This window comes from Aedes albopictus, chromosome 3 (assembly GCF_035046485.1).
Source record: "Aedes albopictus strain Foshan chromosome 3, AalbF5, whole genome shotgun sequence".
Classification (NCBI taxonomy): domain Eukaryota; kingdom Metazoa; phylum Arthropoda; class Insecta; order Diptera; family Culicidae; genus Aedes; species Aedes albopictus.
In genome coordinates this window covers 187,171,987-187,187,047 of record NC_085138.1, presented here as the reverse complement: position 1 = coordinate 187,187,047, position 15,061 = coordinate 187,171,987, and the positions used below count along the sequence as shown (strand labels likewise).

General features: G+C 39.8%; 1 protein-coding gene across 5 annotated transcripts in view; it reads right to left on the bottom strand.

Annotated features, from left to right (window-relative positions):
• The window catches only part of LOC109429174 (serine proteinase stubble), a 555,654-nt gene that overhangs the window by 334 nt on the left and 540,259 nt on the right, over positions 1-15,061 (bottom strand). For all 5 annotated transcript variants that reach the window (XM_062856805.1, XM_062856807.1, XM_062856808.1 and 2 more), the window contains one exon: positions 196-345. In XM_062856805.1, the coding sequence (XP_062712789.1) occupies positions 196-345 (150 nt within the window). The remainder of the gene's footprint in view (positions 1-195; positions 346-15,061) is intronic.

Below are 15,061 nucleotides of genomic sequence, written 5' to 3'. Positions count from 1 at the left end.
TAGTAGTGAGTACATAGTCTATAATAGTCCATACGGTGTGGTAGATTGAGTTGCACAAGACCCTTTATGTTGAGAACCGCTGGATCACCCAATCATCCAGCAATGTTTTCCGCAATCATTTTTAAACGCTCAAAGCATTCTAATAGCCCCACCGAGAGGCCACCCTCCCCGAAAAAATACCAATCAACACCTTACCTGCAGTGGTCCACCGGAGTCGCCTTGGCAGGAATCTTGGCCGCCGGTTTCGTGTCCGGCACAGAGGAAAATATCCGGAATGAATTCGTGCCGTCCGGCCCGCAGGAACATCGACTTGCACCGGTCGTTGCTGACAATCGGCACCGAAACCTGGAAGCAGAAACAGAAAAGCGAATAAGCGATAATGAAATTGACCGGTGGTTGAAGGCGAAAAATGAAAACATAAGCATCGTGTCTGTGATGTGAGGGGGGGTGAGAGATGGGGGCACCCACTGAAGGAAAACATCTGGACCAGGATGGAAGGTCGACGGTATAAATTCCATGAATAACAAATAGCCATAAACGCTTTTCAAGTGGAAAAGCGTTTTCTCTATTCTTTCGGTTTCTGTGTTCTCGGATTGGATCTCTATGCCGTACCGCCGTGGCAGCAGATGGACACAATGTGATGGTGAATCTATTTTACGATGTTGCGAGGTATGTGTTGAACTGGTACCAAAATGGTAAGCAAGCAATAAACGATGGGAATCTAATCAAATAGAGCTTAACCATATGGAGATGAGTGGAATAAATGTGTGACAATGTGAAACCAGTAGCAGTAATGGTGTGCATTGTAAAGTTTGTTGTTCTGAAATTTTAATTTTGAGGGCATGGAGGTGTATCAGAATTCAGAACATATCAAACTATTGAGAAGAGAGGGTGTCCTACGTTAGGCGGAAACACGAAAGGCGGAATCACAAAAGGCGGAAATACAAAAAGCGGAATAAACGAAAAGCGGAAAGGCACAAAAGGCATAATCACGAAAGGCTGAATCACATAAGGCTAATTAAAATTGGCCGTACTTTTTGGACCAGCAGAGCAAACGGCCGGCCGTTTGCTCTGCTGGTTCAAAAAGTACGGCCAATTTTAATTAGCCTTATGTGATTCTAAAACTCATGCCACAGCTAAAGGTAAGACAGATACATCGAGAGTAACTCTGTTATCGAAGTGTTGCTCAGGATTCCTCTGTATAGCTCTGGATCACACTGGTTTTCCCGAAGTGTTACCTGATACCAGTGAAAAATCGAATAGTCTTGCCCGATTTCCCGCTTCGTTTCTGAATGGATTGAAACAAAAAGAGTTTCTCAGGATTGCTCAGAGTTGCTCCGGATTTCACAATGTCCTGTCCCTAGTGCCACAGTTGGAGGAATCGACATTAGAAGAAGTGGTTGCCCTTTTAGGCATAGTTTAGTGTGTATCCTTTTAAGCATAGCAAACACGTATGAATGTGTTCCTTAACAGGGTTTTTAAAATTGGAAGTCTGACATGTTCGCATTCTGCCAATAAAATGCAATTACACATTGCTAACACTAAGATACTCTAAACTCAAGGAAGCTGAGGACATTTTCAATTCAGAAATTTTCTGAACCGCATCATCCTGAATTGAACCGAGACACATAAAGCATGGTCCTGCTTTGTAACTTTAGAAAGGATTCTTTACAGGTGGTAGCTTTAGATTTCTATAATTGAAACTATTTCGGTTCCGGGTCATTTGGCCAAGTCCCGTGTGACAGAAAAAGGAATTGTGAAATTTAGTTATCAAACCATTACTCTCTCCATCAGTATAACTCGAAAGAACTATGGTATAAAGAAGGAAAAATCTATGATAAAAATATTTGCAGTTTCAAAGTTAACTAATCCCAAATAGTGAAACTAGAAAGAATAATCTTTGTTTAAAAGAAGGAAATATTTCTGCTGATCATATCGAGAATATCAAAAAGCTCTGGTTTCTTTTTGGACAAATATTTGATCTTGTGCACTAACAGCTTAAGAATTAAGAAGTTCGTCTTGGCATTGCGCTGTCACATGCACGGCTCAGGGTACCGACTAGATCATCGCTGGATAGATCGTCGGTGTAACATACCCAACATACACAATCGCTCCACAAACGCCGGCTTATAGGTTCTAGTAGAGTTAGTTTTAGCTATAGTTTCGAGTAGGGTTAGTCAATCGTGTTAGTCAATCGTCTACCCTACTCAATCATAAACGTAGTGTTAAAATGCATATTAATAAAAACAACAAAAATCTCTGAAACCCATTGAAATTCTCTGGCGACCCTAGAACACCACCGGAACGTCAAGAAAACCTCCTGGAACGCCCATAAAACCCCCTAGAGCACCTTTAAAACCCCCTGTGACAACCTAACACCCTCTGAAATCCCCTGAGGCCTTCTGAAGCTCTCAGGAATGCCCATGGAACACAATGAAACCCCCTGAAAAATCTCTGTAACAATCCTGAAGCTCCCTGGAAGCAAAGCAAGCAAAGCGAAGATAACCGTACACATCGTAGTTGCTACTCCGTGATTGACCAGAACAATCGAAGTTGCACAGACACCCAATGAACGTGTTAGCTTGGGACTAGCTAACCATTCTCAATGTGCACAATTCAAGAGTTCAACATTTTAAAGTCAATATCGGCGCCGGCCTCGTCCTTACGATCATAAGGAAAGAAAAGGAATGTTATTTCGACAACCGTTGCTACTAAAAACCGTGGAATCCACAGCATCCCCACAGTTGTCACGGGAAGGAGTGGTGGTTAGTAGGGCAGGGTAAGGTGTGGATCTAGGAGCCACCTCTGGTAGGTGATGTGATCCTCTAGTTATATGGAAATACACGTCGCGGTCTTCATCACGATTATGATTTACTCCGATCCCAGACCTCTCACCCATTGTTGCGCGATTCTCCAATCCTGAAGCTCCCTGAAAGCCTTGAAAAAACTTCTGAAATGCCTCTGAAACGCCTCTGAAATGCCTCTGAAACTCCCAAAAACTCCCTGAAATTGCACGAAACGCTCATAAACCCCCTGAGACTCTAGATCGCCTATAAAAAACCCCCTAGGACACCCCTGAAATCCTCTGATACCCCCTGCTACACCCCAGTCGTTATGAGCCGGTTCGCGAGAACCGCGACCCCCTTTCCAAAGGAAGTGGAATCGATGTGCTCCGATTGAGCTGAAATTTTCAGGGTATGGTTTTCCATATAAAAGATGATATCTGGCCGATTTTCAGTTTTTTCCGTTAGGGGGAAGTGGGGTAAAATAGCCCTCAAAGATTTCATGTCTAAAAATAGGTAAAATCACTAAAATCGCAATAACTTCCGCAAAAGTTAACGGATTCAGCTGAAATTTTGCATGGACACTCTACTCCTATGGCACTTCCATTTAAGCCAAGCGTTGGATATTCTTTGATATTTAATTTGAAGAAATAGGTTATTTTCATAATTTTTATGACGATTTTCAGGGCGCCTGTTTTCGTACCAACAGAACTAGGATGAAAAACTGAGTACTACGTTTTGAAGGATTACCCAAGAGCTTTCATTTGATATGTGACCCAGAGGCGCCAACTTAAAAACTTTCGAAAAAAAAAAATGTTTCTCGGGGTATGCATTTTACCCCATATTTTTAGTGTCTAAAGAAGTGTTGTCGAAAATTATGACAACGTTATTTAACTTTCAAGGGTTTTTCTTCAATATTAATTCAACAGAAAAATGATGACTAAGAAATGCAATTATTGATTTTTTTTCATTCGGGGAAAGTAGGGTAAAACGGACTAACTCAACCTCCTTTCGAAATAACGTTGCTACGATGTTCTCTGATCGGACTCGAATTTTCAGAGTTCTTTATTCTACCCAAGAATAGATTCTTTATCACATATTATTTTCAGCTGAATCCGTTAACTTTTGCGGAAGTTATTGCGATTTTAGTGATTTTACCTATTTTTAGACATGAAATCTTTGAGGGCTATTTTACCCCACTTCCCCCTAACGGAAAAATTTGAAAATCGGCCAGATATCATCTTTTATATGGAAAACCATACCCTGAAAATTTCAGCTCAATCGGAACACATCGATACAAAAAGGGGTTGCGGCTCTCGCGAACTGGCTCTTATGACTTTTTTTTTGTTTTTAATTGGTTGCAATCAACCACATGTAGGGTCTGGGACCATTTGAGCAGGAGCACCTATTTTGGGCACTTGCTGCTATAACTCAGTCAATTCTCAACCGATTGACTTGATTTTTTTTGTGCATGGCTAGATGCTGTGCGTATCTGATCGTGTCTCAAAAATCAAGTCAATCGGTTGAGAATTGACTGAGTTATAGCAGCAAGTGCCCAAAATAGGTGCTCCTGCCCAAATGGTCCCAGACCCTATCTACAATTTCATGAAAAATTAAAAAAAAAAACTTGATTAACCGCCCGCAGTAGCAACTCCAGTATCGCCATACCAGCTACACTCACACAAGGAACCAATGAGATACTAGCTGCTTGGGACTAACAGGCATCTTCAGTGTGAGAGCGTTGGTTGGTGGTCTTGTTTTTTTAGGCGACATTGGCGCCTGTTGCTTCAGGTTGCAGATCAATGGGGGAGGGGAGGGAAGTGATGACTGCAAGGCCGTTGAGCCCTCTGCACCTGCACAAGGTCATGCGGATGTCGGTATGTTGGTGGGAAACGTTTTTTTTTGGCACAAGGTTCATGCATTGGTCAATGGATGCCAGGCGTAAAGTGATAGATTGTGTGAAGATTACTGTGAAACGACACAGTTCGCTTGGTTGCATAACTTATAGATAGGCGTTATATGATACATTGACATTGTGCTGTGATGATAGTTGTAAGGAAGGGAAACGGCTTTATTCAAATCCATTTCTGGTTCTAGCGATCGCAACGATCATTCGAATATACATGAGATGTTTATGTAGCAGAAAAAGAGAGAAAGTAGATAGAAAGTTACTAAGAAGGAGGAAATTGACGAGCCAGGGATTGAACCCAGGACCTTCTGCATATGAATCAGAAGCGGTAGCCATTAGACCACCAAGCTCGTATTGTACAATTTCACGAGAAATAAAAGGAAACGATAACTTTGAAAACTACAACGTTCTTATAAAAAAATATTTGCAACATAGAAAATTTCAATTTTCATAGGAATTAGTCGGCAATTTTTCTGGAAACTCATTTGTAATTTGTTTGCGAATTTATCAGGCAATTCCTACCAGAAATCTTTCAGTAAAGCCTTTGGATATTTACGAGAATGACTTTGGGATTTTTTTGATTTTTTCTTTTCAAATTTCTTTGACAACTCACTCCATTGGGCTCCCTTCAGTAATTTATTTGAGAATTTATTCGGTATTATACCTGAAAATTACTTTGACATATTCTTTGGCAACTTCTTGGCAAACCCTTTGGATTCTTTTCAAGAGTTTCTTCATCATTTTTTTTTGAATTTCTTTTTGTTTTGGAAAATTGATTCATTGATCCTGTTTGGTAATTGATTTTAATTGTTAAAAATAAAGCTTTCAACAACTTGTAGAAAATGGCCATCATCTGACTTAAAGGTTATTCAATGATGAGTTTACTTGTTTTAAAGCCAACAAAATATTTTCTGAAACTGTAAGTTGGGCGAACTTTAAAGACACTTTTAAACTTTGGTAGCTGTATCGCACATGTAATGAATATTTGAATTAAAATTTATAGTTGCCAATTATTCTCTAAGCCCGATTTTTTAATCAAAAGTTATGTATAAAATTGTATTTTTCCGGAAGTAATCGCATATTTAGTATATAAGTTGCATATTTTCAGGCATTTTCTTTGGAATTATTTAACTTTAAACTTAAATAATTAAAAATTAAGAAAACTTGTAAGAATTTTGCGTAGTTATCCACATTCTAGTTAACCACTCCAGGTGGAAAACATAATTTCAGCACTTACAAAGACAGTTCATTTACTGATCAATTTCACCTCAAAAGCATTTTTTTTTGATTTTTTTATTTCAAATGATATTTGTTATAATAGAACTTTTTGCAGTAAATGTTTCAACTTCAACTTCGAAAGCATTTAGTTTGACCATATCGATAACTATTCAAAAATAGACGCTAAAAACTGTGAAAAGTGATAAATTTCACCCAAAATTACGGTATTTATTTTTAAATTTCTCCAGTGATAATTTTTCTGGTAAATTTGTTTGGAAATTCCTTTGCTATATGTTAGGCAATTTATTTGGAAATGTCTCCGACATGATAAATTTCTCAGAACGACTTACGCGATGACTTTGGGAACTTCATTGAAATTTATTTAGAAATTTCTTCGGGATTCTTTCATGAATTTCTTCGATAATCTTTGGAATGTTCTATCGGTAATTACTTTGGAAACTGCTTCAACAATATCTGTAGAAGATTATTTCGAAATTATTTTAAGAATCCCATCGACAAATCCTTTGTATTCTTTACTATTCAAATTCAATTTCAATAAGACACCAAAAGTAATGCTTCAGCAATACTTTTTGGAATTTTATTGAAAATTCTCTAGAAATTACATTGCGAGTTTTTTGAAAATTCTTTTGGACATCAATTCAACAATGATTCTAGGATATTCTTTTTTTTTTTTAATTTCTTCTACAATTGTCTTGGAATTCCATTAACCCTTTTTTCGGGCATTTCTCCAGCAAATCTTTTGGGAATTTCTGAACTAATGCTATTCAGAATTCCTTATGCATTTTTTGGAGAAATCTTTCAAAAAATCCTTTCTTCAGCAATTCTTTTGTGAATTCCTAAGTTCTAAAATAATTTCATCGTGATTTCTTCAGTACCTAATGTAAACTCAGGTATTCTTGTGGCAGTTTTTTTGGACATGTTTTAGGCATTTGCTTGGAAACTTATTGGATGATTCCTTTAAAAATCCTTTCATCAATGTCTTCGAAAATACTTTTCCTATGAAACTTTTTTGGAAATTCTTTGAAAACGATTTCACAATTTCATCAGAGAATTTCTTTGACAATTCTTATATGGATTCTTTGAGAATTCCTCTGAGAAAGTTTCTTTAGCAACCCTTTTGGAAACTCCTAACAATTTCTATGAAATGCATTTAAAAGTTTCTTCGGCAGTATTTTGGGTTTTACTCCGACAATTCTTTTGGGAATTCCTTTGGAAATTAATTCGACAATTCATATTTTTTAAATTATTTCGGTAGTTCTTTTGGTTATTGCACTTCCTTTTAAAATTTGTTTGTAAATTCCTGCAGTAATTCCAATTGAGAATTATTGTATTTCCGAAGAAATGGTTGAAGCAACTACCAAAAAACGCCATAGGTATAGTGGAAGGAACTTCTAAAATGATTGCTCAAACATTTTTGTAGAAACTTTCACTAGTACTGTAGTCGAAGGTGCTTAAATACCGAAGTATGTTGAATTCAATTCAGTTATTTCGAAAAAAGACGTCAAATTTCTGATCCAGATTCAAAATACGATATCGCGATATAATTATACCAGGAGTCTACCCTTCAAAAGTAAATTACTTTGAAGGAAATACTCCAACATATGGGCTTGATGGCATATGAGTAATGCTCTTTAAAATTAATTATGTTGCCCCTGCTTCTCCCTAGAAAAACAACTGAAGATTCTCACGCCCCAATCACGCAAATCATTTCCTACGTTGTACGCACAAATCACTCCACCGAGAAAATGTTTAGCAAACTCCCATTAATTATCAGCGAATGAGTAAGCATTTAGGCGAAGATATTATTCATTTCGCAGAGCAATCGACTTCGTCCCAAACTTAAGTATTTCACAAGCCTCACCAGATTGTAAAAATGCCAACACAATCCAGAAGCGCTGATCCCCCGAGAGCAAACTTTTTCCCCGGCTGCATTAGTGATAATGAGATTTCAGCGCAAGCCCTCCGAATGAGTGTCGACAAATACCCTTTTGTTCCGGGTCACCAAACAGAATGGAACAGCTGAGCACTCAGCATCACCCCTGACGGAGGACGACGACGACAACAAGGTCATAAATTTGCTCTAATCCTTTTCACTTGCCTACGCGAGGCGCGGGCGGTGCGGCGTTACGCGCTTCCCATTGGAATTCTCCCGAGCTAGGTACTATGTACCTAAATGGAAAGCCAAGTCAGACGGTGCGACGAAATTGTTCTGCTGGAATTCAATTTTCCACCCAATCGGGCGCGGGCGGGCTGAGCTCTTACTTTTCGGATTCGCTCGGTCGGGTGCACACCAGCTATCCTCGTCAACGAGAACGATGACGACGACGACGACGACAATTGACACAGGGGTTCTGATTGGTGACATATTGTTTCATCCACGTTTTGATCCTGACGGGATAACGAGGTAAAGGTTCTTTCGATGAGATTCAAGTGATTCATGTCCAGTTCTGTCGCTGCTATCGTCCGGAGCAGACGCGTGTGAAATCGCACTCGTTGGATAGTGTTTTTATCTTCTGCAGCTGGTGCAGTATAGAAAGCTGTAATCACGCGCGCTTTGTTTCATCGGCCTTTGTCCTCGCTCGTCGGTGGTGTTTGCTGTAGTGCAGAAGCGGTAATAATTGAACGAAATGTGCGAGAAGGTTGTCAATACCGTACAGTTTCGTTTCCCGCCGGGGAGCCCACGGTCGTCATGGAACGAAATTGCTAATTTTGTTAAGCAGCTGGATGCGGATGTGTCACAGATGGAAAGTGCGTATAAGACGGCATACGAGCGATCGCTTTTTATCAAATTCGCTTCGTTGGAAGCAATGAATGATGCACTGAAGAACAACCAGGATTCAAGAGCATTCACGTACTCAAGTGGAAAAACGGTTCAAGTACGAATGACAATCGCGGGCACGAACGTTACATACGTACGCGTGTTTGATTTGCCCCCGGAGGTGAACAACGAGCACCTGTCACTGGTGCTTAATGATTTTGGAAAAGTGGAGCGAGTCATCCGTGAGAAATTTTCCCTCGAATCGGGACTTAGCCACATGTTTACTGGAGTACGCGGGGTGTACATGGAGGTTGCGAAACCTATTCCTCCGTGCCTCGATGTTGCCGATTGGAAAGGAAACGTTTTCTACGACGGACTCAAGGACACGTGCTTCCAATGCCAGGGAACGGGACATCGGAGGGATTCGTGTCCACAGCGCCAGGATCGGAACCAGTTAAAGGAGAAAAAGCGGGTAAAGGCTGTTTCGTATGCCGGAATTGTAGCTGGGAATGAAGACTCGGCAGTGGAGCGGGCTCCATCGGAAGCTCTTACGGATGATATTATAGAAGTACTGGAAGAAAGTTTCAACCACTCGTCCGATAAAGAGCACGAGGAATCACCGCAGGCGGGTGTTTGTGAGGAAGTAGGAATTTCTGAGAAAGAGGATAAACCATGGATGAGTAAACTACCCACACTGGCAGAGGTTGCGCAAGCTATCCAGGTTGCAATGGAAAATCCACAGGCGAAACAGCGGCGAGCTCAATTTGCGACATCGGGATCTGCTTCAGGCTCGCAACCAAGAAAAAAGTGCGCGCGAAAAATGAACTATTAGTTTTTTTTTTCAATTGTAGACCTAGAATAACAAATTATTCGATAAGCTCATTGGCTCCGTAAAGTTTTTTATAAAACAATTGAGCCCTACAAATAAAGAACATGGATAAAAAAAAAAGTGATTCATGTTAAAAGAGTGGTGTGATGGATTGCTTTTATTCTTTGGTGGAACGAAGATGGAGGTTTTATTATCTCTAACGGATTTCCTAACTGGTACAAGACCTGCTTCTCAGCTTAATTTTTTTCTCGGCAGTTCCATTAGTCGATCCTATATTAACTATTAACGAAGTTGTATGATAAATTGCTTGGAAACTGGCCTGGCAAACCTAAAAAGGCGGAATCTGAATGTAAACCAATGGTCGATGGTGAAATTCTAGAAAATGTGTAAATTTTCTAACAGTATAATGAATTCTTTGTTGGTCAAAAGTATTTAATCTTAATGGATCGTCAATCGACCACGCTACAAAATTACCCAAGTAGCATTTTTAGTCAAAGACTATAAGAGGTTCTTAGGACCCTCATAAAACCAAAATAATAGGGTGTTGGTTTTATGACGGTTCTCCAAACCTCTTCAAGACTAATTGGATATCGAGTGGATTGCATACTACTCACAGGTTTTTGTGTTTCCCATATGGAAATAGCATACGAAAAAAAAAATGCATTTCTATAAACCAAAGTGATTCGCGTGAACGTCTTTTTTCTCGTTTCCATTCTTTTGCCACGAACTCGAATCTCGTGTGGAATCATACCGTTGAATGTTTTTATCCAAGCCACGACCAGCCAGAGCGGCTGTAAAGTATTCACCCTCTAGACTCGACTCGAAAGCTATCACATCACCATCAGTGACTGACTGGTTCTGCTTGGTCCAAAGGTATACTGGGGTTCGCTAAAGTTCCCCATTTCAAATATGGGCATATATGAAAAAAAAAATGAAATTTTACAGTTCAATTCCTAGAACCTAGAGGCACTGGAAAATGGCACTCAGGGGTCTGACCCTAAGGAAACTTCGGGAAGATTTTTTTAGATTTCTAATGCTAAATAAATCTTTGAATGAATCACCAGAAGAATATTTATTGAAATCCTAACAGAAACTCCCTGCAGGATTTCTGAAGGAATTAATTAAGGAAATCAGTGATGAATTCCACAGAGAAATCCTGCAGAACTTCCTGGAGGAAATCATGAAGTAATTCTTTAAGCGTCCTTGGTTAATTTCCGAAGCATAAACTAGATGAGTAACAGAAGAAATTTCCTCAAGAATTCCTTGGAGGAGTCCAAGAGGAACTCTTGAACGGGAGATCTTGAAGGTAATTCTGAAATAATTTCATTTCATAGAAATATGACAGGAAGAAATCCAGGAGGAATACCAGGAGAAATATAGAAGGAATTTCTAGAGAAACCCCAGAAAAAAATCTTGCCAATAAATTTTCCTGCAGAAATTTCAAGAAGAATTGCTTAACGAATTCCTATAAGAATTCCCAGAGGTATTTCTAGAAGAATTCCTAGAGGACCTCCTACAAGAATTCCTGGAAGAACTCCTAGAGGAGCTCTTGGAGGAGCTCCTAGACTCCTAGAGGAATTCTTGAAGAAACTCCATCAAGAGAAAACTCTGGACGAATATTTGGAAAAATGCTTGGAGGAATACCTAGAGGAATAACTAGAAGAATTCCAAAAGGAATTATTAGAGGAATTCTTGACAGAATTCCTAGGGAAATTCCCAGACAAACTTCTGGAGGAATTTCTAGAGAAATTCTTTAAGAGAATCCTGGAGAAATTCCTGCAAAATTCTTGTATGGAATTCTGTGAAAATCCTGGAGAAATTCTTGGATGAAAACCTGGAGAAATTCTTGAAGGAAATCCTGGAGAAGTTCCTGGAGGAAATCCTGGAGGAGTTCTTGGAGGGATTCGTGAAGGAAGCCCTGGAGGAATTTTTGGATAAATTCATGGAAGAAATCCTAGAGGAGATCCTGGAGGAATTCCTAGAAGAATTCCTTTAGGAACTACTAACGGAATTCCTGGAAGAACTCCTAGAGGAGCTCGTGGAGGAGCTCCTAGAGAAATTCTCGAAGGAACTCCTCCTAGAGGAATTCCTAAATGAATTCTTGGAGAAATTCCTAAAGAAATTCCTGAAGAATTTCTAGTAGAATTCGTAGAGGAATTCCTGGAGGTATTCCAGATGGAATTCCTGGAGGAATTCATTGAAAAAATCCTGTAGGAATTTCTAGAGGAATTGCTGGAGGAATTCCTAGAAAAATTCTTGGAGGATTTCCTAGAATAATTCCTGGAGGAATTTCTAGAAGAATTCCTAGAGGAGTTCCTAGAGGATTTCCTAGAGGAGTTCCTAGAGGAATTCTTGGAGGTATTCTTGGAGATATTCTTGGAGGAATTCCTGGAGAATTTTCTGCAGGAATTCCTGAAGGATTTTCTGGAGGAATTGCTAGATGAATTTCTGAGGAATTCCTGGAGGAATTCCAGGAGGAATTCCTAGAGGAATTCCTAGGGGAATTCCTAGGGGAATTCCTAGGGGAATTCCTAGGGGAATTCCTAGGGGAATTCCTAGAGGAATTCCTAGAGGAATTCCTAGAGGAATTAGTAGAGGAATTCCTAGAGGAATTCCTAGAGGAATTCCTAGAGGAATTCCTGGAGGAATCCCTAGAGGAATTTCTGGAGGAATTCCTGGAGTAATCCCTAGAGGAATTTCTGGAGGAATTTCTGGAGGAATTCCTAGAGGAATTTCTGGAGGAATTCCTAGAGGAATTTCTGGAGGAATTCCTACAGGAATTTCTGGAGGAGTTCCTAGAGGAATTTCTGGAGGAATTCCTAGAGCAGTTTCTGGAGGAATTCCTAGAGCAATTTCTGAAGGAATTCCTGGAGGAATTTCTGGAGGAATTCCAAGAGGAATTTCTGGAGGAATTTCTTGAGGATTTTTTGGAGGAATTCCTGGTGCAATTTCTGGAAGAATTCCAAGAGGAATTTCTGGAGGAATTCCTAGAGGGATTTCTGGAGGAATTCTCAAAAGGAATTTCTGGAGCAATTTCTAGAGGAATTTCTGGAGCAATTCCTAGAGGAATTTCTGGAGGAATTCCTGGAGGAATTTCTGGCGGAATTTCCAATGAAATTTCTGGAGGAATTCCAAGAGGAATTTCGGGAGGAATTCCTAGGACTTCATAGAGCAGTTTCTGGAGGATTTCCTAGAGCAATTTCTGAAGGAATTCCTAGAGGAATTTCTGGAGGAATTCCAAGAGGAATTTCTGGAGGAATTCCTAGAGGAATTTTGGAGGAATTTCTTGAGGATTTTTTGGAGGAATTCCTAGTTGAATTTCTGGAAGAATTGCAAGAGGAATTTCTGGAGGTTTCCTAGAGGAATTTCTGGAGGAATTTCTAGAGGAATTTCTGGAGGAATTCCTAGAGGAATTTCTGGAGCAATTCCTAGAGGAATTTCTGGAGGAATTCCTAGAAGAATTTCTGGAGGAATTCCTAGAGCAATTTCTGGAGCAATTCCTGGAGGGATTTCTGGAGGAATTCCTGGAGGGGTTTCTGGAGGAATCCCCAGAGTAATTTCTGGGGGAACTCCTAAAGGAATTTCTGGAAGAATTCCTAGAGGAATTTCTGGAGGAATTCCTAGAGGAATTTCTGGAGGAATTCCTAGAGTAATTTCTGGAGGAACTCCTAGAGGAATTTCTGGAGGAATTTCTAGAGGAATTTCTGGAGAAATTCTTAGAGGAATTTCTGGAGAAATTCCTAGAAGAATTTCTGGAGGAATTCCTAGGGGAATTTCTGGAGAAATTCCTAGAGGAACATCTGGAGGAATTCCTAGAGGAGTTTCTGGAGGAATTTCTATAGGAATTCCTGAAAAAAAATTCTGGAGAAATTCTTGGCGGAATTCCTAGAGAATGTCCCAGAAGAACTGTTGGAGGAATTCCTAGAAAATTTCTCGAGATTCCTGGATAAATGCCCGGAATAATTCCTGTAATATATTCTGGGAAAAATCCTGAAAAAAAATCTTGGAGGAAATCCTGGAGAAAATCCTAAAGGAAATCATGGAGGGACCAGGGGAGGAATTGCCGGAGGAACTTCTGGTGAAATTCGTGGAGGAATTCCTAGAAGAATTCCTTGAAGAATTCCTAGAGGAATTTCTAGAATAATTACTGGAGGAATTTCTAGAAAAGTTGCTGAATGAATGCCTAATGGAATTCCTGGAGGACCTCCCACAAGAATTCCTGTAAAAACTCCTAGAGGAGCTCTTTTAAGAGCTCCTAGAGGAATTCTTAAAGGAACTTTTTCAAAAGAAAAGCCTCGAGGGATTTCTAGTGGAATTCTTGGAGGAATTTTAGAGCAATTCCAGGAGGAATTCCAGGAGGAATACCTGGAGGAATTCCTAGAAGAATTCCTGGAGAAATTCCTAGAAGAATTCCTGGAGGAATACCTAGAGGAATTCCTAGAGGAATTCCTAGAGGAATTACAAGAGGAATTCCTAGAGGAATTACAAGAGGAATTCCTAGAGGAATTACAAGAGGAATTCCTAGAAGAATTCCAGGAGGAATTCCTAGAGGAATTCCAGGAGGAATTCCTAGAGGAATTCCTGGAGGAATTCCTAGAGGAATTCCAGGAGGAATTCCTAGAGGAATTCCAGAAGGAATTCCTAGAGGAATTCCAGAAGGAATTCCTAGAGGAATTCCAGAAGGAATTCCTAGAGGAATTCCAGAAGGAATTCCTAGAGGAATTCCAGAAGGAATCCCTAGAGGAATTCCAGAAGGAATTCCTAGAGGAATTCCATAAGGAATTCCTAGAGGAATTCCAGGAGGAATTCCTAGAGGAATACCAAAAGGAATTCTGAGAGGAATTCCAAGAGGAATTCCCAGAGGAATTCCAAGATAATGTCCTACAGGAATAATTAGAGGAATTCCTTAAGGGATTCTTAGAGGAATTCTTGGCGGAATTCCAAGATTAATTCCTAGAGGAACTTCCGGAGGAATTCCTAGAGAATTTCCTTGAGAGATTCCTGGAGGAGTTCCTGGAGAAATTCTTGTAGGAAATTCTGAAAAAAAAACTTGAGAAATTCTTGGAGGAAATCCTGGAGAAATTGATGGAGTGAATCCTGGAAGAGTCCTGGAGGGATTCGCGATGGAATTGCTGGTTGAAATTCTGGAGAAATTCGTGGAGGAATCCCTAAATGGAATCACCAGAAGAATTCCTAGAGGAATTACCAGGAGAATCCCTGGAGAAAATCCAACGGGAATACAAATAGGAATTTTTGAAGGAATACCTATATGAATTCCTAGAGGAATTTCTTAACGTATTGCTGGAGGAATTTCTAGAGAAATTCCAAGATGAATTTCAAGAGGATTTCCTAGAGGAATTCCTGGAGAAAACCCCAGAGGAATTCCTGAAAGACGTCTTAGAGGATTTTATGGCGGAATTTCCAGATAAATTCCTAGAGGAACTTCTGAAATTCAGAAAAAAATCCTGGTGAGATTCTCGGAAAAAATCCTTGAGTAATTTCCAGAGGAATTCCTAGAAAAATTACTGGAGGTATTGCTAGAA